Source organism: Acipenser ruthenus, chromosome 19 (genome assembly GCF_902713425.1).
Source record: "Acipenser ruthenus chromosome 19, fAciRut3.2 maternal haplotype, whole genome shotgun sequence".
Classification (NCBI taxonomy): domain Eukaryota; kingdom Metazoa; phylum Chordata; class Actinopteri; order Acipenseriformes; family Acipenseridae; genus Acipenser; species Acipenser ruthenus.
Window position 1 is genome coordinate 21,484,668 of NC_081207.1, and position 27,980 is coordinate 21,512,647.

The 27,980-nt window shown below is 38.8% G+C and overlaps 2 protein-coding genes across 2 annotated transcripts in view; one reads left to right on the forward strand and one right to left on the reverse strand.

Moving 5' to 3' along the window:
- znrf1 (zinc and ring finger 1) overlaps positions 1–19,084 on the reverse strand; it is a 31,563-nt gene extending 12,479 nt beyond the window's left edge. The window contains exon 1 of the mRNA XM_034040247.3: positions 18,128–19,084. Within this exon, the coding sequence (XP_033896138.1) occupies positions 18,128–18,515 (388 nt within the window). The 5' untranslated portion in view covers positions 18,516–19,084. The remainder of the gene's footprint in view (positions 1–18,127) is intronic.
- Positions 19,085–22,292: 3,208 nt separating this feature from the next.
- gins3 (GINS complex subunit 3) lies at positions 22,293–27,542 on the forward strand. The gene is made up of 3 exons (XM_034040078.3): positions 22,293–22,655; positions 23,886–24,119; positions 26,858–27,542. The coding sequence occupies exons 1-3, from the start codon at positions 22,485–22,487 to the stop codon at positions 27,086–27,088; spliced, it is 636 nt and encodes a 211-aa protein (XP_033895969.1). The 5' UTR covers positions 22,293–22,484; the 3' UTR covers positions 27,089–27,542.
- The last annotated feature ends 438 nt before the right edge of the window (positions 27,543–27,980 follow it).

The following is a 27,980-nucleotide window of genomic DNA, read 5'->3' on the forward strand; positions in this document are numbered from 1 at the left end:
CAAGTCAGCTTACTGTGGTAAAACCTAAATAAAGGAAAACAAAAAAACACACAGCACAGTGCTGCAACATGTTAAATAATCACAACTTCACCCCACTCTTTGTAGATAAAATTGGTCCAGTCTTGTTACTTAAACATGTACTTAAATCATTTATTGTCTAGTTTTAATAAAACTAGAAATAGGAGTTTTTGTGAACAAAAACAAAGCCTCATTCATCAGTGGCATAATCTAAGGGGTTTGCCATACAGTAGAGGATTGAACGGTTTGTAAAGGTGAAATGTAAAATATTGTATATATAAATAGGTTAAAAACAATATGGCACTGAAACTGGACACCACCTGTAATGAAGAGTATTGAGAGAAATCATAGGATATAGCTTTGTACCAACTATAAAGTGCCTATGTCAAAGCATGTTGTCTGTATCATTGATATGGAGTATAAAGCAATGCATCAGTGAAAGGGTTGATTTTTCCTGAACAACACAGGTGATAGGACTTAAGTAAGACTCTCAGACAATACAGCTGTGTATGCTTTAAAGAATAGGACAATAACCCCCAAATGTACTGTCTCATTGCAGCTGTAACTTCAAAAGTCACATCTTTAATTGACTTAACAGGTCAGTTTCATGTTCAGAATTGTAACCTATTTAAACCTGCAACCATCTTGTTACTCAAACACATGCTTTTGATTTATTACTCACTGACAAAAAGAGGCTTTTGAGCTGTCAATCAAGCAGTGCCAAAAAGGCTGCCCAGGTCTTCACTGCTGTCAGTTTAACGTACAGCATTAATGCAGAATGCCGCCTCAACCTCTTCTGTTATAAACACCCAGTCTGGTGACCTGGCCCTGGAACATCTCGGTCTGTTTAAATAATAAGATCTATATTCAGGAAAACACTATACCAATAGTCTGGGCTGACAGTTTCTGTGCTTTTATGTGCTCAGATAGGCTATATGACCTTTAGACTCCGCTCCAGGGCGTGGTTTTTTCAACTGGACACTGCAGTGTATTGAACATTTGCAATGGTCCATATTAAACAACTGACCAAAAAACAGTCAAATCAAACCACATGAAATCCAGAAAATAAAAGCAAAAAAATGTAGATTCATGTAAAACTCCCAATGGCGTGTTAGTGCCCTTGTGCAATTTTGTTTGCAATCTTCCTCTCTGTCATTGTCTCTTGCAATGGAACAGTCTACCAGCCTCAGTGAACAACGCTGCTTAGCAACCTCCACACAGGTAAACACGCTGGGAGGTAAAGGCTCCTGTAGCTCCACAGCTACGTATTGAAATCTCAAGATAAACATGAGAGACAGAATCTGTACACCTCAGTATTCCAAACACTGGATTGCATTCCTCTGTCAGTACATTACAGTACTCAAGAGTATGGGAGAGACCTCCTGTACATCTTCTGGCCCTGCCCTAAGAATAACCTTGAGATACACCATCAATCATCACCCCAGTATGACCTTGTCATACCAACTATACAACTCAGGTATTCTTCATTCAAGAATCATTTGGTGAACTACAATGAACTATGTAGTGCTTCTGGTCATGTATTGCAATAAAAATGATATATTCCTCAATTATTTAGACTGCATACAGAACTGGGCAGAAATATGGCAAATTAAATTTAATGCAAACAAATATAATGTGTTACATGCCGGTCACAAAAATGTAAGATCCAAATTCCAGATGGGGGGTACTGAACTGAAACAGACACACCAAGAGAAAGACCTTTGCGCTGTAAAAGAGTCATCGCTGTTACAGGAGAAGCAATCAAAAAGGCAAACAGAATGCCTGGCTATATATCAGAATGTGTAGAGTATGATGAGGCTAGATAATGCACTGGTGAGGCCCCATATAGAGTAATGTGTCCAATTCTTGTCATCACAGTTCCAAAGGGACAGTGTGGCCCTGGAGAGAGTCCAAGCAAGAGCAACCAGGCTCGTCCAGGGCTTAAAGTAATGAGCCATGAAGACAGGCTGAAAGAAATGAAATATTCAAAAGGAGTTGACATAGTTAACCCTAACCAAATAAGCACAGTACAGAAACCAGGACCAGAGGACAGAGTTGGAAATTAAGTAGAGATAGACGTAGGACAGAGGAAAGGAGACAGTTCTTCACACAGAGAGTGGTAAAGTTACGGAATGCTTTACCTAGTTATGTTGTTGAGGCAGAATGACTTGGACTAGTACGAAACTCAAGATCGAATTTTAGTCACAGAATACAGCTGTGTACTGAGTATAAAGTCACAATCTCAAAGCAGTAGATCTTTATCATCCGGAAACTAAAACTTTACAAGACCTCAATATGACAGGTCACTGGTCAAAGTAAAGGGTGCCATGGCAGCATCATACAAGCTCCCTTCACGGGGGTGCTTAATTGGAGAAAGAGAGATGGGACAGGAGAAACAGAAAGGTATAAAAGAAGAGTAGGTGTAAGAAGTGTGAAATAGAAACAGTCTGTGCTCGCTTCACCTGCCAGCCACCCTCAAATTTTCTCTCTGTGATAAAGGCTGCAGACTGCCCACAAAGGGTTCTTCTCATTAGCATTGCTTAAAAAGTACAAATGCTGCCTGTCAGGGAAGATGTGTCACTGCAATGCTTGCACTGAGAGCGTGGCAACGTGCAGGGGTTCAATACACTACTACTTACCAGTGCCTGCATGTCAGGTCAGCATGTTAGGCTGGCACTGAGATACAATAAGAGTTAAGGGCAGCGAAGGGCAGACTGTCCTAATGGTAACAAACACTAACTGCAAAAAGAGTGCACAGTCATTCTGTCTCTCTTTCCCATCCTCCACAGTTTCCTCTTGGAGAGGCTGACCCAGATTCCAACTGGCTGCTATTTTGAGCAATCTGCTGGGCTGTGCTGGAAGGTTGGCTCCCTGAACAATAGGGAGCAAGAACCAGGCAGGGGAGTCTCCAGCACATTTAAACCACACTCACACCTTCGGGACAGACAGGATTCCACATGGTGGGTGGGGATCACAGGGAAAGAAAATGTAAACAGAGAATCATAGGAGAAACAGATCAGGAATGAATAAATGAATGAAATCAGCAACAAGACATTAGAAATATTTGAATGATCTAAACAGCAGTAGATCTAAAAACCACTCAGCATTACTTATGCTGTCTGTGCACGTACAATACTCACTATACACATATAGAAAAAAGGCCTGTGATAGAGCAGGGTTGGTGTTTTAGGTGAAGGTATCAAGATATGTTAGAACTGTTAAAATATTCCTCTGCTCTATTTTAGTCAAATTACATTAATTTTATTCATAACGGGAAAACAGGGTTGTAAAATATTTTTTTTTAAAAAAAGATGTTTCCTACTTTAAACACGTTTTCAATGTAGGTTTTGAGTATGAGCAGACAAGCCTAAGGATGGGTTTCACAATAGTGTTTTTCCTTTAATTCCCTGAAAATGCCTCAAGTTTTGAGAGGTACATTTTCCTCTCTTTTTCATCAATTCTTGTTTGAGCTCCTTGTAGAACATAATTGCAAATAATTAAACAAACAAAAAATAAATATTTCTTGTTTAATGAATTGCAGTTCATCTAAAATATTAACAAAGCAGAGTGCCTTGACGTTACAGAGTCCTTTTTCTGATCCACCCACTCCCCCTTCTCTCTACTTCTTGTTTAAGCAGGAAGCTTAACATGAATCATGCCTGCCAGACAGAGCCTGAGTTGATCCTGATTGCTACTGAAGCTCAGAGCTGCTGGCCTCTGCACTTCACTCTCCACTGCATGAGATATGGATCCCCATCTCCCTGCAGTGCAGTCCAGTCAGGGGTTCTGCCATCACTGCAGGCTCATAGAGCCCCCCCCCCCCCCCCCCCCCCCCCTTCCCCCCCCCCCCCCCCCCCTTCCCCCCCCCCCCCCCCCCCCCCCCCCCCCCCCCCTTCCCCCCCCCAACACAATGAACAACAGACACACCCTTACAATGTGATAATACAAGGTCTATCTGACAACCTACTGTAATACACTCAAACACTTTAACTTTAACCAAGCTTAAAAAAAAACAGTTTTCTTTAAAGAGAAATTGGAGATCCGATTATATCTCTTTATCCCTCTAAGACCAAATGGAGCGTGAACATTCAAATACATTGTATTTCAAATACAGTATTTGCCATTATGAAGCTACTAATTTTGACGTGTCTGAAAAAAAAGGTTCATACTTCCCCTGTATTCTCTTTGCAGTAGCACTTTACAGCATACATCAAAAGCCACAAACAGTAGTCTGATTTGCATTTGCAATTCTGCAGAGCTAAATGCTCATTGGAGGATGACAATGTAGGTGCAAGTAAAAAAATTGCAATGACTGAAGCACTTAGCTTAGCTACTGTAAAGATCAAGGATAAATTAACCTCACATGAATCAGTATCAGTGTGATGGAAACAAGCCAAACAGGTTTTGGTATGTATTTGAGAGCCAAAAAAAATCTGTATGCGTGGAACAAAGAATACAGTGTGAGCTTGCTATGTTTTAATCATAACTGCTGCAGCCTAAATATGCATTTCTCTTGAAGTATGGCTCAACTTAGGGAACCCATGTTGGCCTGTAGCCAAACTCTTGCAGGTTTGTGCTTGTCTTGAACTGCGCTGAACTCTTTCTGGTTGAAATCCTGTAGTAGTGAATGTGATCATTTTTCCAATTTTGGAGCTTTAAAAGTATTTTTAGTTTTAATGATCCAGTGGTTTTGACTTCTGTTGCTCCAACTATCTTTAAGATAAAGGATTAGTTGATTTATAGTTTTTTTACACATTTTTAACCGACAGTATCTTGGCATATTGTAACCCACTGGAACGTGCAAAGTACTGTATGTGAAAATGAATGTGACGTTTTAAAACAAAAATACAAATATGACTGAATACTGAATCAAGCCTACTGTTTTTTTTTTTTACTTAGTTGAAACAGTAAAAGTCCGCTTACACACGATGTAAACATTTACAGCCTTGCCTGAAAAAAAAAAATAATAATTATGACGGTATGACATATCAATCCATTGGCGGGAGGCTGACAAACAGCTAACCCACAGTCTTATGAAGTGTTGTAAATTTGCCATTAATGTCATCAAGACCCTCTTTCTCAAGGTGAGAATTTCCCCAGGACCATACTGATGCAATAATGGAGCAGAAATTCACAACTAGTGGAGCTGCCTGCATGCACAGCACCAGACAAACACTGGTGAATTCAGACAGAATACACTGGAAATGTGAGACTTTGCTCAAAGCTATTTTGTGCCTCAAACATCACATCATCAATCACCAGACAGATTTTCACATGAACATACTGTATGCCTAGTGAAAACAATTTACAATTCTCTAGATAACGTCATGTTCACAGAGTAAATAAATGAGGGTATGATTTTGAGGGTCTCCCCATTTCCTTTTTTTATGTCCTAAAATTTGACTGCTCCTAACTTTTATTATATCTAATAAATAACTTTTTGTATATTTTGACCACCACCTTTAAGCAACCTAAATACATATATGTTACAGATTATGATGACAGAGAACATCCTACACAAGAAAATAGCTGCTGCTGAAAACTAGTTGCACTGACAAAAAATATGCTCAAATATGCTTTTGATAGTTCCCAAGTCAATATGTGGATAACCAAATACAAGAGTAAAATAGAAAGGACACTCCCATCAGTTTGACTGGAGTCTGGGGGAATAAAAACCAAACGATAACCAGGGGAAGCCATCGAAACAACTGCATCTGGATAGGTTTTGAGACAAGACACCTCACCTGCAGAATTCCCCCAACGACTCCCCTATAGGAAAACTCGGGATTGATATCTACTGCTTCATGTATTTCTAATATACAGTACGGTGGCATTTCTTGTGCTAAAACATCACCATACAGGAAGGAAGGCACAGTGGTTCCCATGGCAACCACAGAGCAGGAGATACTACAGTACACTGTTCTGCAAAGCTAAATGCTTTAAACCCTCTTATATTCGAGTGCCATTAATTTCAGCTAATTCCGCTATGTCAATTTAATCACAAACTTAAATGCCTGCTAATTTAATATGCAATACAACTGTTTTACCATTTGTACTTCATTGCAAACATTAATCAAGTACTGTATTTTTGTGTTTCTTGAAAAATTGCTAGAGTTCATGCTTGGATAAAAAGGTTATACAGGGGCTACTAGGAACAAGCACTGATGGGCGAATGACCTCCTCTTGTTCGTAAATGTTCTAATTCGATTCTGCCACCCAGGTAACATCTTTATTTTTGTTAATATTCTTTTATAATCTCTATGCCTTAAATGTGCCTAGTTTTATTGTTCTACATATTTACTGCAGTTGGCTATTGATTTTTTTTTTTCTGCACCAAACTGTTCAGAACAACCTGTGACACAGAGCCTGCTCTAGCACATCACTCTATTGCACTCTGATATTCTGCTTGTAGTGTAGCCTACATGAACTCAGCCTCCCAAGACTGAGAAACCCATTTGGAAAAGGATTTGAAGTCGTTACCTCAGGTCCTCGTATCAGTACAAGAACTCAAATTCCAACTCCCAAAATTCATAGTGCAGTTTACATGACCAGATTTCTGAATCTGTTCAGTGATCAGATTATAACAGAATCTCATGTAAATATACCGTACAGACCGACAGTGACTGATCTGGTCTCCTCTGCAATAGACTTAAATGCCACAGCGATAGCTACAGCATGAAGCATGCTGCGAATCACCAGTCTGCTAGGCTGCAAGTTTACATAGATGTCTAGTTTTTGTGACTTCAGTTTTATTGTTCAAATTTGTTGGTGGTGGACATCAAGCAGGGTTGGTGCGACAGAAACACAATAGCTGAATGGTTAGTATTTGGCTGTAGTGCTCAGGAGGTAGCTGCATTGTGGGAGGAAGTGGTTAAAGTCTTGGATACAAGTGTGTTTAAAACTCTCCGAAGACCAAGTCACAAATATCTTATGTTGCAAAATTAGAAATAAAACAGTTAACGTATTTGCATAACTACCCACAGATTTCAACACTAAAAATTAGATGCAATTCATTATTTTATAAATCAAAATACATAAATATATTGACAGCATCCTATTAGGGGTGAGTACAGTACTTTAATAAATTACTTGAAAAACATTAGGTAGCACTCTCAGTTGTAAAAGAGGTGGCAGATTGCTTTTTAAAGGTCTTTAAGGGTCACGTGGTCATTAGCTACTATACTTATATTGGCTTTAACAAAAATGGCCAAATAACAAAAACTATGTGTGTATTTAATGCTTACATTGCATAAAGTGTCTGAAACCATCTGTTATTTTTTTTTTTTTTTTTTATCACAGATGTTGTTTGTTTTCCATCATTCACAGTACTTAAAAGAAAAGAAAAAAACACACTACAAGGAAAGCTGCTTAATTCAAATCTAATCCTAGGTTTAAATGAGCTTAAAATATATTTAAATTAATTAAACAAGGGGAGCTTTAATTGCATACAGATATTTACATATATATTTTTTTTGTTTTAAATAAATAAATTAATAAATACTGCTGTGGTGACTGTAAACACATTCTATCTTAACGCTGTGCTTTATGAAAGATGGGAGAATATTTCCATATTTCCAATATTATTTGAATGGGCCAAAGTATATGTTACTCCCGAGTGAGCAGTGTTGGGAGTCTTCACAAGCATCCAGTGCCAAATGCAGACTCCCAAAGGTCAAAATGCTTCCAACCATCACTTCATTTTTTTAGTACAGTACGTAATCCACCCATGTTAATTAACTCAACTGGGAGTTACAGTACTGTAGCTGGGAGTTACAGTACCTTCATTAGACAGGGAGACAAATTCAGAACAACAATTCTGACTTGATACAAGACATGAAAACAAACTCCAAGCTTCTGCACAAATATGATTTGTTGTAAGGCCATATGAGGATAAAACATCAAAAAACCTGAAGAAATTCGGATTTCAAAGTGACAGCAGAATCTGGCTCGAGTGCTTTCATGTTTAGTACAATTATGTCAGCTGGATAAGCGGATAGTAGCAAGAATTTCCAAGAACAAACACCACAGGTGTCGTTTTGTTAACATAAATCTGTGGCTGTAGTGCTTCATCAAACTTCTGTCAAGGTGGTTGGATTATTTCACTAAACGAGTCAACAAACGTTTTGAAAAATGAAAATAAATATGGTTCAATAAAAAAAGCATGTGTCTTGTAACATTGTGGGATATAGTGGAAGCAGGCACACTTACATGGATCTAGAGAACCTCTTGTTAAGTTGTGGTGAATTACTTTCTTTAGCACTGTACTGTAATATAGTGTGCTGTATCATCATTTGGAGATGAATTAAGGTTGCCTGTCTGTATGCCACATTTATTTATTTATTAAATGTATCTAGAGAAATCTTTGTCCAGTTTTGTTGAAACGTTAAAGACATTAGTTATTGCATGTATCATAATATGGGGTTATATGGGGGCTGTGTCTGTCTATATGTCAAGTCTACCTGCATTTAACACATGGAGAATTGCTTTATGATGAAACAGGGACACCTTTCAGTCCTGGTAGTTTTTGGTGTCTAAAGCAACCATCACTATCAACAAAAGCCTATTTTTTCTCATGTGAGCAACAATTACAATAAAACATTTGAAAGCTATTTGAATCAACAGCATATTGCAATCAAAAATGTAATTCCCAATCCATTTGCAATTAATACAATAGAAACCCCACTGCTTAATCGAATCATCAGAGCCTCTTGTTGTGATCAAATGATTCCTCTTTTTGTGTATTTAACAGCCAGACAAATATTGTCCTACTGTGCAGCCTAACCACAAATAAAAGCAATGTAATGACAGGTGACTGAATGTACCCTATCCATACTATCTAGATAAAACTATCTACATAATGCATGATCAACATGCATTGAAATCATGAGATTACCAATCACTTCATTAAACTTGATGATCCTGCATGCATTACAAAGGTAGGTTGAACAGGGTATTTATTGACTCATTTCAGATCTAATATCACATTATCAAGTGATAAACACATGTTCTGATTAGTACTGTCTTTATAAATCCGTCCAGCATGTGTTGTGTTATTTAGGTATTGTGAATAAGGTAAATATGAAGTAAGAATGCTATTTGTAGCATTTTCTCATATCATTTTTTGTTGTTGTTGCCCTTATTTAATCTGTTTTTAGATGTAAGTGTATAGTATAGATATACATGACCATCCACTTGGGCTGTACCACACAGCTGGAAATAATAAGGCAGTAAATAAAACATGAATGCTCAGACAGCTAATTATGAATAAATTGCCAATTCTTGCAGTAATCTGTAGCAGTTCTTTAGACAAGTCTCACATTACAGAATCAAGATAACAGAAGAAAGGTCCATGCAAGACGGGCCGATTGGCCCCCTCTCGTTTGTAAACTTAAATTCCAAAATAGCATTTTTGCGCTTTTTGTTGTCAACCAGAAAATAAAGATCCACAAATCCGGCATTAACTTTACCACTGTAAAATGACGAGGACTCATGGGCACTGAAAAGTTTATGATCCTGGCCACAGATGGCACTGCACACAATGCAAAAATCCAATTGGAAAAATAAAGGTAAATATAAAACAAATGTTAATTGAGAAATTTAGGATGAGCCCATCATGGATTTACCAAGAATTGTATCTTGTCTAGTTCTTCAATTAATTATATCCTTGTCAACACAGTGGCTTCTTGGCCCAAAGCCCTTTTTCTTCTACTTTCAGTGCTGGGATAATATTGGTAATTAAGTGTTGCTTATGAAAGGTTTGGCTTTGATGAGAAGTATTAAAGAAAAAAAGGATTACAATAGAATCATTCTCCACACATCCCAAACTTGATTTAACTGACTCTATGAAAATAGCCTTAGGAGTTAAATACTAAAAGCTATAACCAGTGTTTGTTTTTGACAGAATTCTTAATTCTGAGATTCACTTCTACACTCTTCAGATCCCTCTTGGACTCCAGTGCTGGTTTTCATTGTGGTCCTTACTGTTAACTGGGAGCCTGTCACTGGACTTGTCTGGATGCAGTGACAGATATTACGGTTGCCATAGTGATGGCAGCCTCAGGCTTATAGACAGAACCATACTGTAAATAGGCGTCAGCCTATTGGGAGAATACATCAGGCTTCACAGGCCAGTGGTGACCTAGATTCACTAGGAAGACACAGAGCAAGGGGAAACTGATTGTGTGGATCTGACTTCTACCTACAACATCAACGTGTGCATCTGCAACTTTACATTCACACCCATTGTGTCGCAATGCTGAAGTGGAGAAGTAAAATTATACACACACTGTATTCGTGCAAGTTTCCAAGTGCTGTCATCATGCTAGTTAGTAAAGTTAAGCTTCTTATTAAGGGATGCCTTCTTGCATGCAAAATTCTTTCAAAATAATAATAATAATAAGGCCACTGCCAAGAATACAAATAACATGTTAAAGATGTATAGTACCATAGACAATCGACATCTCCACTGGCACATCCGACCCATGAGGGTTCGGTACGGTACGGGTACGGGTGGTTCTCCACTGGCTATTTGTTGAGCCGAGCGAGAACCAAACCATGAAACTCCAGCCTCACAAGACATCTGAATCCGGCTGCGAGCCAAGCTGAGCCAGGGGCGGGGTTAAGGATTTTTGTCATTACGTTGCATCAGTCAGTACACTCCAGAAAGAAAAACAACAAACATGGCGGGCCTTGGGACGCTGAGGAAGTGCAGGCTCTAGTTTCTCTGTGGGCAGATAGAAGTGTTCAGGAAGATCTGGAGTCGTGCACCAGAAATGAGAAAGTTTATGCCCGAATTTCTGATGATTTGAAGCAAATGGACATTAACTCACACACTCAAAAACAAAATCCTACCAAATTTCTCATCCTTGACCTTTATTATATTAATATAAAGAAAAACTAAATGCGAAAATAAAACAATTCAAACGTAGTTACAAAAATAGTCAAACAAAATACTGTACAGCTTTACCGTACATAAAACTACGGCTCTCATTGCGCTCGCGCAGCTTGGTATATCTTTGACAAATCATATCTTTAAAACCTTTTTTCCCCTTAAACAGAACTAATTGAACTTTAGTAAGTCAATATAATCAGTAAAATTTGTGGATTATAAAGACATATATTTACAAAATACAGCGATACAAGATACAGCTGTACCATTGGTCTATTAATTTTTGAACACCATTTGTTTGTGCATCTTTTGGCAAACTGAGTTAATTAATAACAACTGTCTTTCATTGCGTGTGACATTAGTACCACGGCTCGGCTCTGCAGTGCAAAAACAACCCAAGCTCCCCTTAACCGCACCATCAGGGCTCGGTACCTCCCTGGCGCAGCTAGGTTGTACAGTGGAAAAGAGGCAGCACTGGGAATAACTGAGCCGTTCTGTAGGGAAAGCCCTCTTTTCTAAAGGACTTCAGTACTAGGGAATGTCAAACCAAATTTCTTCACAATTGAATTGTCTGATTGATACATTCACAGTTCAACAGTTTAGTTTAATACAACTAAATGTTGCATAAACGTTTAAACGAAACTCAGATCAACTGCATCAGATCCTAAATTAAGTCAGTATGTTATTTATTTGCTTTGTTGTTATTTGAATGGTTTATTGAGGGCACTCTATGTAGAGTATGTCTGAATGGTACGGCTACTTTTTACTGCATTGTGTAGCTACATTTTGTGAATTTGATGAAAATAAGTGGCTAAGGGGTTGATTTGATCAACCTATACCCAGGATAAGCCACAGCTGGGTTTTATATGTCCCTTACAGTACTAGGAAATCCACCTGGATTACATCAACCACTTATGTTTAGGAGTAATCACTGTAGTTGATGCAATCGAGGGTGATCCTACAGTGCTGCAAAATGCTTTAAAAAAAAATAATAATCAAGCTGTAGTTTGGCAGGTATAGGTTGATCAAATTGACCCGTAAATATAAATGGTACGGTTATGTGTACTGTCATTAGTTTTTACAAACATTCATAAACATGGAAGCTCCATTCCCAAAATAGAATGCGACGTACAGCCCTCAGTGGATAAAATATGCAAAAGTAGTTTTAAAGAGTGCACAGTACTGTTACCAATATCTGCAGAACTGTACTCCTCATTTTAGAACAATCTTAAAAGATTCCACTACATATTCCTTGTCCTAAGGCTCTGCTTGGTAAATATAACTGTAAAACATCTTGGCCATGGACAAACCAAACAGAAGTTATATACAATTCCGTGCATGTGTGTGTTAGACATAGTCATGGCCACGAACATGCGTGTCCATGTACGAACAAGTTACCGACCCCTGACCAAGATACATCTCACCATATCCCCTGTTTCCAGGAATATTCAACCCATGCATTTAAAGTGCTTTGTGATGGTGGTCCACTATGAAAGGCGCTATATAAAATAAAACTTGATTGACTGATTGATGCATAGATAATGAAGCTGCTATATATTTCAATATTCTTTGCTATCCATTCTCACTCCAACGTTTTCTGCTTAAACAAAGTCCCAGACATACACACGACCACCTTGGCTCTATTGTCTCAGGCATTATGCAGAAGCAACAGCTATTAGCTCCATACTACATTAAATTCCCCTGCTTCTAGTACAATACATCATTGTCTGGCCTTGGCAGCCCCAACTGAAGTTGGAGTGCGTTTCTTACATGGTAAAAGCTTGACTGAAAAGGAAGCCTCCTTCTGGCACCACCAGAACAAGGCTCCTGGATCACTGATTAATGAGATATGTCCAGATTTTAATTAGATAATTTACCGACGTACTCAGCAACAGGGCCCACTGAAATATTTAGGTTTCATTTGAAAAGCCAATTAGCTCCATTTGGTAGTGTACAGTACATGCTGTCTTTTTGATTAGGGAGAGGTTTTGATCACACTTGAAACTAAAGTAAAAGGGTCATATACAAGCAGTGCTGCTCTGCAGTAAATATTAATATACAATAACTCTGTGTATGCGCTCTCGGGTATAAAGAGGTGCAAACTCAATATTCACTGCGGGCTAATACAAATACACTTTAAATTGGTCTCTCTACAAATCCATGCCCTCAAAGAAGGCCAATTCCCCTGATGAGGTAGAGAAGTGAAGATATATCCATATTTTTTTAAGTTTGTGCCAAGAGGTAAGGGTTAAACTGGAACAGTATTTTGATACTTAAGGGAGAAAACAAAATGTTCAAGGCACCAATTGATATGCTACTGCTACATTTTTTTGTTTTTAAGTCCTTAACGTGATTAAGTGATCAGTTAAGGATGTCATTGAAGTAAATTTGTGAATGTGGTATTTGAAAGACATCTAAAAGTTCTGACTAAAGTAATTAACTGTTTTTAATTAGCATGTTGTAAGGTCGTTAATTAATCTTGGCTGTTGCATCACAAAACAAAAAATAGCAGAAAATTTGGAATTGTCACTACATTAATTTGTTGTACACCAGGGAGCTTAGCATTAAATACAGAAGCTCTCGTAGTTTCTGTGTTAATTACCCTACACCTCACGCACCTGACAAATTGATAATCCAATCCCCATTTTCTTGGGGACTGCAGCTGTGTTTTCAAGCTTTGCTTATTTCTTTGTAAACAGTCTGGATTGAGTAAATCAATCCTCAGAAGACTATTCTGTAGCCTGTAACTAAAGCCAATAATCACCGTTATTTACAGCTGTCTGTGAGTCCTCAGCACACCATACCTGGGTTGAGTTTCATGCTGTCACACAAAGATCAGTTAGAATTACTGTGGCAGGTTTGTGGGGGGGGGGTGTACTTTTCACCTCCAGCATCTCTCTCAGAGTGTCATAAACAGATGTCTCCAACCTCCTTAGCACACGCACAAAACAAAAAAGGCTGGGAACTGCAAGTTTCTACTGATGTCAAGAGTGAGGGATATTGTGTATCTTAAGACTTCGTTTTGAAAGTCAGAAAGCAACAAGCCAGATACTAAGAAACTAAGTCAAACACAAACATCTCAGCTAGTGCATTTGTCAATGTAGTCTAACTACCAAGTTTAAACCAAAGAAAAACTCATCAGAAAAGTTATCATTCTTCTGTATTGTAAATTCATTTCAAACACACCAGAGCCCTGTCCTGCAGTGCAATGTTTACCTGGAGATCTGGCCCATGTTAATGTACAAAATATATTCTGCTGTGTAGTTCCAACTTATAACTCTACAACACATCTTTTTTATATTTGGAAGATGAACAGTTGCTTACCAGTGAGATGTTACAGATGAGGTGGAATCCTTTATTTATCTTATGACCATTTGTGGTGTGAATTGTTAGCATATGCATACCATTTGAAAATTAATCAATTGATACAATAAGGAAGCAAAATGCTGCTGGAACTATTAACAGTGGTACATTGAGTAGTTTCCATAAAAAGGATCTTTGTTTTTTTTAAAGCTTCTGGTTTGTTCAAAAGGTCCGGCATGAGGCTACTAAATGCTTTTTATTTTATTTTATTTTTTTAATATAAATTTGGAATTGCCAATTATTTTATCTGGTTGTCTTCCCAATTTGAAATGCCCAATTATTTTTTATTTGAACCCGGCTCACTGCTGCCACCCCTGCGCTTACTCGGGAGAGACAAAGACGTGTGCCGTCAGCCATCCGCTTCTTTAGAAGTTAAAGCAAATAATAACAAGCATGTTAGTGACTGTAAATATAGTTGTAAAATGCAAAATCCGACCTGGAAAGGGATGTGAAAAGTGTTTCCCAACATAACATGGATGTCTAATTTTCAAATTCTAGAACTGAAAACAATTAATGTGCTAATCCAAACACTGTAACCCTAAAGTGAATAATACATGACTATACATTTTATAGTTTCCCATCTGTCAAATTTACTGTATTAGGCAAATGGGTTTGGATATGTTCATGCAAATAAAAGTATGCATGCAGTTTGTGTACAACAGACAGCAAATCAGCATAGAATTAAGGTTTTAGTTTCTAGGCCATTGAATTTCTTTTTTTTTTTATATGTTGCAAAAGTTCTAAAACGGTACGTCAGATTCAAAACCAAAACACACAGCCTATCGATTGCCTACATACTGTTTCTTTCGTGTGGTTTTCTATTCGTTTGTATGACATCTAAACACAATGGGTTAACAGCATAGGACAATTTGAGTGTATCCAAAGAATTTAGACTGCAAATGGATGGGTTTAGTGATTGTGAAAGGTGTTTGTCTATTCACAGGGTAAGTACTGTACAGGAATGGATTGAAAGGTTGAAGGCTGATGACACAGCATTACTACGGTCTATAAACAGGGCAGGTACCAGGTACAGTGTAATACAGTGCTGGATTTAGTCTTTGAACCGCACTGGCAGACAGAGACAGAGGCTTGTATATCCTTCTGTACCAATGCCTCCAGGCCAAGCTCAAGCTTCCTCTCAAGAGCCAGGATGCGAATGAGGGATCAATTCAAAAGCTGTGTAATTCCTTCTGTGGGCCTTGTGTTTTGAGACAAAGATATATATTTCAAACCCCAGCAGAAGACTATTTATTCCAGAATCCAAGTTAAAGGACTACGGTTAAAAGATGAATGTGACGGGGCTCCCGAGTGGCGCATCCAGTAAAGGCGCTCCACATGGAGTGCAGGATGTGCTCTATAGTCTGGACGTCACGAGTCCAGGCTGTTCCACAGCCGACTGTGGACGCGAGCTCCCAGGGGGCAGCGCACAACTGGCCGAGCGTCGCCCAGGGGATGGAGGGTTAGGTCGGCCAGGGTGTCCTCTGCTCACCGCGCACCAGCGACCCCTGTAGTCTGGCCGGGCGCCTGCGGGCTTGCCTGTAAGCTGCCCAGAGCTGCGTTGTCCTCTGATGCTGTAACTCTTGGGTGGCTGCATGGTGAGTCCGCAGTGTGAAAAAAAGTAGTCGGATGACGGCACACGCTTCGGAGTACAGTGTGTGTTTGTCTTCGCCCTCTCGAGTCAGCGCAGGGGTGGTAGCGGTGAGCTGACCTTAAAAACAAATTATTGGCCATTCTAAATTGGGAGAAAATAGTAAAAATAATTGGCAATGACTAAATTTATAACAAAAAAAAAAAAGATGAATGTGTTGCCGCTCACTGTGCAGGTCTCAAATTTAAACAAAAGAAATAAAGCAGTGTAACAAATGTAACAGTTTATAGTAACTGCATTTAAAAAAAAACAAAAAAAAAAACAGTTCAGCTGAGGAACGGTTTAGCTTGTCCCTTACTTTGCCTGCATAATTGCTGTAATCACTTTATTCATAGATCTGTATAATTGACAAGCCAGCAGTTAAAACACAATGGTGGTAAAAAGTTGGAGACAACAGCAATGGACAATGACTGCAAAAATACACCATCCATAGGGTTTAAACACTGTGGCAGTGACATGGCAAATTTGCAGTGAACAACACACATAATGGAACTTGAAAGAAATAATCATAGAAAACAGCTGTGTACCAAATGTGAAGACAATATCTTGATGTGTACGGTCTCTAGTGCACTGCCAATCCACCAAGTCATAGGACCTCAATATGGCAGCTGTATGATGTAAGGGTTCCATTTCAAATGGTGTCTGAGATATGAGGCTTGGCACTGTAGCAGCAGCAGTATTGTTACAGTTACGAACACAAGAGAATACATTTCTTTGATTACATCCACAATCTACCCTGACCTACAGAATCACAGAATACTGTTGTGTACCGAGCATAAAGCCAATACCTAGAAGCGTTAAGTCTTTATCCTCCAGGAAACAAAAAGTCACTGACCCCAATATTTAAGCCATCTAAGGTCGCAGGTACAAATTAGAGTACTGTTAGATTTTGCCCAAACAGTTTCCATAACACTAAAAATATGAAGCCAGCATTTGAAATGGTTTATGAGATATGAACAGTGGAAGTAATGACAGTGGCGTGCCTCACAGGTATGCTTTATCATTTTAGACAGACACACTAATAGCACTGCATTCAAGGTACGATTTACTTAGAATGTACTGTATTGCCTTGGCTTTTAGTAATTTCCTTCAGAAAATGAGTATAAACGCGTGGCAAAAAAATGATCTAAGCAGAGATACATAACACACTAGGATGATGATACAAGTATCACTAAGGAATCCTGGGACTTGGCCTCGTGCATCAGTTTCCAACTATATTATCAAAACAAACACACAGCTATCAGGTTTCAAAGCGGAGCATGTATCTACACGAATTGATTGCATGCAAAAACAATGTCATTGGTGGTTTGCCTGGGAGCTCTGTTCTATTAGAAGTTTTTTTTTTTGCTCATCATTTATTGTTCTGCTGAAAGCAAACCTTTGCCTGGCCAATACCAGAAATCCTGTAAATATGGCAGTCTGTTATAGAAAGTGCAGGTCAAACTAGAACACTGCCCAACTATTTGTTGTGTTGATCATTCATCAGAATGGATACATACTGTATGTTTTAACCCTTAAAATCTTTCATAAGCCATTGCATGGTGCAGCAGTGATGCCCTGGGAGCAATATAAAGTGTCTGACAGTACAGTGCATCTGTCTCAAACAGGCAACCCTGCTTCATAAGGGCTACAACCATGTAAGAGACACAACAAGGAAACTGTCATGAAATTCACAGAAAAGTCATTTTCCAGGGCTTATTTTAGAAGCCAACCAGTAGCCACACAACTTAGTCAGAGATGCTTGTTGTTTGAGAGGTGAACAATCATTACGCTGTATCCATAGGCCTGAGCTAAATCCCATTACCTGTCACACTGCAGTCCAGCCCTGGTGTCTAGTTCCCATACAAAAGGAACACGTGTCATTTGACCTGTAGCTCATTTTCAATTCAAGTGTAGGGGGTGAGTGAATAGTAAGATGTAGGTGAAACGGGTAAATGGAAGAACTTAATTGTTTCATAATCATGTCACAAACTCAGGTTATTTTTCTATCTATTATGTACAAGTTCTCCAACTGTGTTCTGCACTACAGTCTAGCACCTCAGAGCTGGACCTTAAAATCGTCTGCACTGCAGCTTAGTCCTCCAACCACTGTGTTACATGTACTTTCATGATGCTCAAGACCGCACAGCTCAGCCCGCCAACCAACCAGTCCCTGTAAGACAACTGTCTTGCATTTACTGTAAAAAGGAAAACACTGGTTTTGCACTTACCGCTGTGCGCACTGAACCACCTGGGTGCGATGTGGAGTGGCAAAGCGTCCGCTAACGTCCCCCGGGATCCAAGATACAGCACCCCATCTGTGTGATGCCCGCTGCTCGTCTCGTGGTAGCCGTTACCATGGGCCGAGTCCGACCCGGAGCCTCCTCCGGTCCTTTCTGACTCACCAGTCGCGCGAGTGGCGTAATAACCGAACGGCACTGCAACACTGGTGTCGATTCCCATCCCAGCAACCGAGCTGACCGAGCGGCTGCGCAGCCCCATAGCGCCGCCCGTCCGGTAGTGCCCAAAGTGGGCCGCTGGGGGAACCGCGCTATCGTCCGTGGAGACGCCCGGAAAACCTCCCCGGGACCGCCCTGCCGTGCTTTGTTTGCCCCCCATTCAAAACGCCCTAAAAGTGTTGGATATCTAACAGCGGTCCTCTTTCAGGAACAGTACAATATGTTATTAACTCCCTATGTCTGCCCGTCTCCGACGTAGTCTAAATAAGCCCAGATCTGCAGACAGTAGATTCTGGACCCACTGGAGGAAATCACAGATCTGACAGAACCAGCAACACTATCCAATGCAACAGCACATTGTCAAAACACGAGAGAATAAACAGTTATTAATTTTTTTCTGGTTGCAAAATGAGGTCTAAAAAAGCAACACGTTTCCAGCTAACGGTGTTTTTGAGCTGATAAACATATAGAAACAAACACCCGCCCAGACCTGCTGCAGTGTTTCCCTCCTAGTCCCTTTAAGCACAGTTGTGCAGTTAGCATGCCTTAGCTGTTGCTGTCTGTGGCTTGCCGCCTATGTCAGTGTCAGGTTTAATTTCAGCACCCACGATACTCGGTTGGATTCGGGTCAGTGTGTGCCGCTCCCCGTTGCTCTCATGCTCGCTCAGTCTCTCCAGTCTCTGCTTGCGGAAGACAATAGATTCGCATATTGCGCCTGTGCAGGCCAGATACTTTTTTTGGCGGGGGGGCGGGCGGAGGGAGGGGGCATATATGTAACTGTGTAACTGACACATTTTAGTGTAAACTATGAGAGACTAGATTTTTTTTTTCCCGTGTGCTATTCAAGGTTGAAGATTCAGTTAAAAATGTTTCACTGAAAAAGTGAGGGGGAGTTGGCATTAACATTGTGGACTGTGAAGCCATCTTTATTATTATTATTTGTTTATTTAGCAGACGCCTTTATCCAAGGCGACTTAATCTTTGTACCTTAACAAAAAACATCTTCTGGTAGTATTAGTCAATTCTACAATTTGGTATATAGAAGATCTGTGGAATGTGGGGTATATGGTGTTATATATAAGGCATCATTGGCTGGGGATCCTAGCTCCAGCCCTGTGACTGAGGTGCCTATGAAGTGTACTGTACAATACTGCTTTAGGGATGACAGGCGGGCAGATATTACATTTAAATTGGAGTCCCTACAGAGACGTACAAGTGCAAATTAAGTTGGGTTACAGAGGTATAGAAGAGTTCAGATATAGTCAGTATAGGAACTGTGCTTTTTAGTTTACTAAAACACATTTTTAAAAAAGTCAAGGTTTTGACTTTTGTCTGAAAGCATATTGTACACAAGGGCCCTTGTTTCTTAGTCACCATCTAAAACAGTCAAACTAATTACATTTGTGTGAAGTTTTTCAGGTTCTGGCCCAGTGGCTCATCCAAAAGAATTTTTTTTTTTTTTCATTAAATAATATTGTAAAATATTTACAGTAAAACACTACCACCAAGTGGTCAAAACTTGTAACAACAGAACACACTTGAAAGGTATGGCCTATGGCCCAGATATTCTAATACTGAGAAACAAAAACAAACAAACAAACAAAAAAAAAAAACAACGATGGTACTGTAACAGAAAACAAAAATTTAAATGAATTAGAATAGGTAACATGTACTCATATTTGTGTGACACCTGTCAAAATTATGGAGACAGAAGTAGAGAAATCATAAACTAACTTCCCAGCAAACAGCTCAGCATAGATACATGTTTGAATTCCGTAGAATCTGTGATGGCCCTTTAAATATTTAGCTTATTAGCCATGCTAATGCCTGTGATAATGATAAACATTAGATTCAAATGTGTGCATGCACACAAATTTCATGTGCTTAAGCACAAAAATATATGAATTGCTCCGAAGGCCAAATTTGAATGTAAATGGCTAAGTTTTGCGATAAGCGTGACAGTCTTGCAATGCGCAGAATGTTTCCATTACATTACATTGTCGTGTAGTATTCCAATTCTGCGCATTCACTCGTAGCTCTTGTGCATTTCTGCTTTGTTGGTATTGAATGCGCAGGTGGTTTTGCGAGGCACAAACACATTTGCAAATTGAGCAAAAAACAGTTATTTTCCAACTTTGAGCAACTGCTTTGTATAAAATGTTTGTGCAAAAGCACTAATTTTTGCGAGGCACACATTTTGTGAGGGGATTGCGCATCTCTTCGAATATCTGGACCATAAACTTTTCTAACCACTTTGTAATTATGTATTAGAGAAAGTTATAGAGTATAGACTTCTCTCCATGTATGGAAAACTGTACTGTTATTTAAACTAATATAAATACAAGAAGATCTGCTGATATTATTAATCTTAGAACTTTCAAGGACATTTTTGTCTGCTGCGGTCATGTCTGTCAGTAGCATTTTGCACAGTGGAGATATCCTGCTGTATCACCACAATAGAAAAGGGGAAGAGATGCAGGTAAAATTGGCCACTGTGGGGCATTCCCAAAGTATATGTAGATTGGTACCTGACTGAATAAACTGGTGAAAGTTGGGTGGCTAGAAATCAAAATAGTTTAATGTATTAACTGGTGTTCTGGGTTTCTGAAACACTCATACATATAAGACCGATTTCCTTCCAGTCAGGGGTTTCCCACAGATTTTCCAATTCATAGTTTCAATTGTGAATTGCCATGTCGTTGTTTGGTGGTGTGTGGGTCATTAATTGGCCATTTCAATGCCACCAAAACCATTAGGCCCTGTTGGATCAATCGGGTCATGAGGTGTGGCGATGGCCATTAATTTTAGACCAAATATCGCCTCTAACCCAATCATAAATAAAGGATCATCAAGTTTAATGAAGTGATTGGTAATCTCATGATTTCAATGCATGTTGATCATGCATTATGTAGATAGTTTTGTCTAGATAGTATGGATAGGGTACATTCAGTCACCTGTCATTACATTGCTTTTATTTGTGGTTAGGCTGCACAGTAGGACAATATGTGTCTGGCTGTTAAATACACAAAAAGAGGAATCATTTGATCACAACAAGAGGCTCTGATGATTCGATTAAGCAGTGGGGTTTCTATTGTATTAATTGCAAATGGATTGGGAATTACATTTTAAATAACTAAATCTAAATTGAATAAAAATAAAACTTTTGAAAAAGAATGTGTTTTTAAACATCTTCATCGTCTTCCTCGTCGGTCGGGAGTCCAACATGTCTCAGACGAGCTTTAAGGTTTATGTGAAGGCGTATGCGTACGTTTTTTTAAATTGATAAATCTATACCACTAAATACGTTTTCCTTTTTGATTGCATGGATACAAAACTTGAAATAAATATGTACATATTATATTCTAACACTCTATTTGGACATATAGCGTGTGTTTGCTATGACAATTCAATCAAACTATCAATATTCTATGATCATTTAAAAGCTAAATCCACCTCCGCAGTAGGATCACAATAATCCTGGTATTTTGGATCAAAGTAATCGTGATCTCCTCTTTAAATTCTGAAGAACCCAATTGCAACATTTAATCGTGATTAAAAGTGCGATCGGATTACCAAAAACTAAATCTGGATCACAGTAATTCCGATCGCATTTCGATGTTTTGAAAAACCCAACTGCACAATAACAATATATCCAGATCAAACGCGTTAATCCGATTACCAACATTTTGAAAAACCGGCCCCTGAAATTGAGATATGTGCCAGATGGATTTAGTTGGATGTCTATAATTCCAAACAAATATGCTACAATTATTACAATTGTCATGAAAACAAGATAGGCATTTTACATTCAATATACCATAATGAGAAGTTCTAGATATGGTATGATAAAAAAAAAGAGCTACAGCTAAAATCTGGTTATGATTTAATCGCTTTAGACACGTTGATATTAGAAGATGTGAGACTCTGAGATCGATTAGTGCTGTCTATACATGAGGGGCGGGGTTGGCGGGAGATCCGAAGTTTTGTACCGCCCTCTCTGCTGTAGAGCACGCCACAGTGCGCGAGCTTGTTTTTGCAGACAATACAGGAATACAAGCTTATTTTTTGAGTCGGTTTCAATTGTTCTTATTAATTTTTAGTATATTTAATTTATAACTGTTGGGTAGACATGACGACCCAGTCGTACCTGCCGGTGCCACCCGGGGTTGGAATGGAGGAAAATTTCCTGTCTCTGGATGATATTTTGCTGTCTCAAGAGAAGCTGCCGACCCGAACGGAGTGCGTTTTCCCTCGACTGGGCTTCGTGGAGAAAACCAGTGACACCCGCGACATCCCTGAGGTGAGATATAGCAATATTACATAGTATAATCACGAACTGACGTATTTGTTGGTGAAATTACTGCAGTGTTTTTTCTGTCTCCTTTTAAAAGTATTGCCAGCCAAAATAACAAAACATGTTTATAACTGTTGGGTAGACATGGGCAGCAGTGTGGAGTAGTGGTTAGGGCTTTGGGCTCTTGACCGGAGGGTTGTGGGTTCAATCCCTGGTAGGGGACACTGCTGCTGTACCCTTGAGCAAGGTACTTTGCCTAGATTGCTCCAGTAAAAACCCAACTGTATAAATGGGTAATTGTATGTAAAAAAATAATGTGATATCTTGTAACAATTGTAAGTCGCCCTGGATAAGGGCGTCGGCTAAGAAATAAATAATAATAATAATAATAATGTTTCGAAAAGTTACAGTAAGCCGATTTGTGCATAATTAATACATGTGAGGGTGTCCGCTTGGTTGCCACGATAAATTGTGGGATCATACATTCATAGTCATGTATGTCTCTTCCGGGAGGTCTCGATGTTTTTGTGCATTGTTTCAACCCCGAGTAGCTAAATCTTGGACAATTGTATTGCTGACCAGCCAAATTTCAAATTCTTTATTGTGTGTGCTATATTGCTTATAATGGTGGCACACATGGTTGAACACCCATTGCATAGCAGAGTGGAAATGTAATTCATTTAGCATGAATTGGTAGTAACTTGTTTTCTTTTAGAACACATTTACCTTGACGTTTACCTTGGCACCTGAACATTGGAAATATATAATTTATAATGAATGACAGGGGAAATATTCATATTCAAATGTATAACATGTTTTATGTAAACGTCGCTTTTTAAGGCAGAATAAAATACAGTACATAAGACTTGAAGAGGAAATCCTCTTGTTTTTATGTGAAATAAAACCGTATTATGAAAATAAAGAACGGTTGTAGGATAACACGTTTTTTTGTGTCAGCAAATTATGTACATTTTTATTCCAAGCAGAAAAAAAACCCCAATATGTACAGATTAGGAATTAGCAATGGAATGCTTAATCACCGATGCAAAAATGTGTGGCAGACAAGCACCCCTTAATATCCTCAGAATCTGATATTATGCTATAATCTCCCGATGATAATAATAATACATGTAACTGGGTGAATGTTAGACAGTAATCTGAGGTGGGTTTGTAGTCATCATTGTATGACATGTTTTTGTTGGTGAAAGATTAATTGTGTTTCTGTTATCTCTTCAGGGAACAAAGATGGAGATGCCCCTGTGGTTGTCAAAGGGTCTGTATGATAACAAGCGGCGCCTCGTGTCTGTAGAGCAGCCCAAGATTTACCGGCAGGGCTGGAGAACAGTGTTTAGTGCCGACCCCAATGTGGTGGACCTTCACAAGATGGGTCCCTATTACTATGGTTTGGGGTCCCAGTTACTGCACTTTGACAGCCCTGAGAACCCTGAGATCGCACAAACTGTGCTACAGGTGATATCTTTAACAATATGAAGTGCATAAACCTGTCATGCATTTAACGTTGCAGTACTTGCTTTAACTAATGGCAAGAGGTAATGTAACATCAGTGTAAACAAAGTACGTATCCATAATTTAGTAAGACTTTCTGCATGTGTGCTAAAGTGCTTTACACAAATAGCAGGACTTGATATGCCTAATTCATAGAGAAGCTTACTGTAATAAGTACTGTACTTTAGAAACTTGGTTGTGTTACTACTCAAAACTATTTTGTTTTCTCCAAGGGAACATGCAGTATTTATTCATAAAATACAACAGTCCCTTGCATTTGCTGGCGATATTCATATACATATAACATACTATTTGAGTGCACATCATTAATATGTGCATATTATTATCTCGTCTCCTTTCTCAAATGGCAAGCATTTAAAAAAGGGGAATAAAACAGCCCATCTGAAATGTGTAAGACAGACCGAATAATGTCAGCTGTGTAGTCTAATACTGTATGTTGTAGGAGCTTTGGTATGTGAGAGACCTATCTATAGTTTTAGCCATAGCTGTTGCTAGTCGTGGCTGCAATGTCCAACAACTGCCCTGAAACCAATGTGTCGAATTAAAAGGGTAAATAGAGGACACTCCATGAATGTACTATAGTTATTTCACGAATGGGGGTGGCAGAATAACGAGCCCCCGTGTGGGGTAAGTGGGTTGTTTTACAGGCATCATTTTGAGTGACAAACACAGCACTCCATGAGCTTTCATTGGGTAATGTGTATACATGTATAACATGTACAATGTATGGAAGAGGTGGTAAGTGTTAACCTAAATTAGGCAGTGTGATTCATCCAGCCAGAATGCAAGATTGATTCCAAAATTAGATCTGTTTTTTTGAACAATACAAGTTATTCAGTGCTAGAAATCAGCACTTGCTGTATAAGTCAAGTATGTCAGGAAAGTTGCTATTGCCCCAGTTTTCTAGTGTGTCATAACTGAAATAGCTACAGGTCTAAAGGCTACATTTTAATAATAAAATATCTAAAGCATTTATCCTCTAAACTAGTGATATTATAAAAATGTATCTTTAAAAAATCCCTTTTAATACTGTGTTGTGGGCAAAAGCACCAGTACGATTACAGTATTGGGGGGGGGGGGGGGGGGGACTGGTGCATTTGGTCACTAAAGTGCAGTTTATAAATGGTTATCTGTGTTATTTGATCCAGCAAATGAAAATAAAATTTGATTTTAATAGAACACTTTGCTGTCACTTCAGTGAAATGGCCACAAGGTGGCAACCTTGAAATAGACTTATTGACATTATTAAGCAGTTTGTTGTTGGCAAACATTAACTCAATTCCATTTGAATTTGATTGCCAGAAGCAGTATCATATGATCTTTCACCACTTTTTTTTTTTTCTCCAGCTGTCTCTCCATTGCTGTTTTTTTTTTTTTTAAATATGTTCAGTAATTTCCAGAACTGAAAAAACAGCAATGGGGGCTTGCTGGAATGGACTACACATGACTGTTCAGTTTGAGAGTGGAACATTGTAGGTTTTAACCCCAGCCTTTTACACCTGTCTGTAAATCAAATGATTACTGAAGCAGGCTTGGCTTCCATATTTAAATGGTCTGACAAAAAAATGGAAATATGCATGAACTTGTTTTTTTTTTTAACCGCTTTTAAAATGCCCAATTTAAATGTTGTCTGCTGTAACCCAATTGCGAATTGGGTGTACAGAAGAGCAATGCTGTCATTCCAGTCACTCCTTTTCACCCACTGAACCCAGACAGCAGATGTCACCAATGCTACCCAGCCTGGGAAGACACTGCCTGGACTGATCCAGCATTTGGAGACCAGCATTTTTGGACATTCAAAAAAATAACCGCCATAGCAAATTTGAGATTGTGTCAGCTGCCCTACACCTTATGGACTGGGTTATTACAGTGGTTTACAGTTTTTGCACAGCCCCTTAGGTGACATATGCATAAATGTGAAAAAAATGCAAATTTAGCTTGAATAAATTAAGCACACTGTACTTTGAATTACACATTGGTAAAGTTGAAAGATGCTTGACAACCTATACATGTTTACTCCTGCATTTTTGGTTGTCGCAAGGTTTCACATTTGTTTAGCTTTTTCTTCCGAGGCAACTTGCACATTTAATACAGTGTATATACAGGTTGATTCATAATTCTAGCAACATTGTTGTTTTGCAATATTTTTAACTCTACTTAAATGCCAACATTATTAAACAACCCTTTTGTGGCCAGACAGTGTGTCACAGAGTATCTCTGTCAGACATTTTTCCTTTGCGTATCATCCTCATGTATGTTTGCGCAAATTGTGAATTGCCCTTTATTACTCCAAAAATTTATTGCAATGTTATTTTTGTAAAAAAAAGTTCCCGAACTGTCTCTGATAAACACAAAAATAGGCTACACTCTTTTTCCTTTTTCTGTATGTAACAAAGCATCTCAAACAAATATATATATATATATATATATATATATATATATATATATATATATATATATATATATATATATATATATATATAGATATAGATAATATATATATATATATAGATAGTTATTGTAATAGTCCTAACAACCACATATGTTTCCAATCTTAGAAAAGGTTGGGAACCACAGTTGCGATTTATTTATTTTAAAGAAAATAACACGTTGGTAACCTTGTGTGAAGCCCCCCACCAAAAAAAAATTTTTTTTTTTTCTTGTCATTTCCTTGCTGACAGACGTACATTGGACGTTTCCGCCGCATTATGGACTCCTCGCAGAATGCCTACAATGAGGACACGTCTGCACTGGTGGAGCGGCTGGATGTCCTAGAGAGGTCTCTCTTCCGCACTGGACAGATCGGCCTCAATGACTTCCAGCGCTGGGAGAAAGGCCAAGCCTCCCAGATCACTGCTTCCAACCTGGTGCAGAACTACAGGAAGAGGAAGTTCCCAGACCTGGAGGCCTGAGAACTGATGGGGCCGCTTCTGCAACAAAGAAAGAACTTTGAGACGCAACAAATAACTTCAGGCTGACGGGGCTACTGTCAGGCTCTCTGTGGGGGGAAAAAATGTGGGATGAAGAAGAAAAAGTTCTCTTATCTGTATCTTGTATCTTGTCAAAATGTAGAAAAGTAAAAAGACAAGATGCTGCTGGAGTATTTTTATGAATGAATGTGACCTGTTTTGAAATAATGCAGTTGCTGTGCAGTTTTCATGTACATTTTGTCTTATTTCTTAAGTGGTAACTTGGACTAATTTGAATGGTGGTACTTTATAGAATGACCTATATTGCAAGAGCTATGTACCATATCACTGCCACACTATTCTGTGCTGAATAAAGACATGTTGGAAACATATTCTACCAGGATCTACAGAAGGTTTGTATGGTCAGTTTTGTAATAAATATTTTAAAGTTAATGTACCATGTTAGAAAATTGCCTCAATGTTTTTTTTCTTTTCTGAGGTGGATTTTTTAAAATTGTATTTAGTTTGGTTTGGAATCCAAGTCTTACCATATGACAACACTGCCACACAATCTCCAAGCTCCGAGCAGTGGCACAAGCTACATTGTATACATGGCATTAAGCTCATTTAGTTGAGGATGCTACCTCTTGAGATTGCTTAAACCTGCTGTTGTGTGTGTGTGTGTGTGTGTGTGTGGACCTGCTTACAGGAGAAAGGTGCTCCTGACACAGAACATGTTATGCGAGTCACACCCCAGTAAGTGTTTGTCTGAGAAGTGTTGAGGAGGTGTATTTCAAAGGTCCAGACCTACACAAGACAGACTACTGTCAATTAGCATTTCAGCTCCACATTGTTTTATCCAATAAGCTGATTTTTGGTTTAAGGAATACATTTC

What these genes read in the sequence shown, in the direction of transcription:
- gins3 (XM_034040078.3), top strand. Translation starts at nt 22,485, where the DNA reads ATGACGACCCAGTCGTACCTGCCGGTGCCACCCGGGGTTGGAATGGAG. An exon ending in ACACCCGCGACATCCCTGAG is followed by an intron (nt 22,656 to 23,885) that starts GTGAGATATAGC and finishes TTATCTCTTCAG; the next exon opens with GGAACAAAGATGGAGATGCC. An exon ending in TCGCACAAACTGTGCTACAG is followed by an intron (nt 24,120 to 26,857) that starts GTGATATCTTTA and finishes CCTTGCTGACAG; the next exon opens with ACGTACATTGGACGTTTCCG.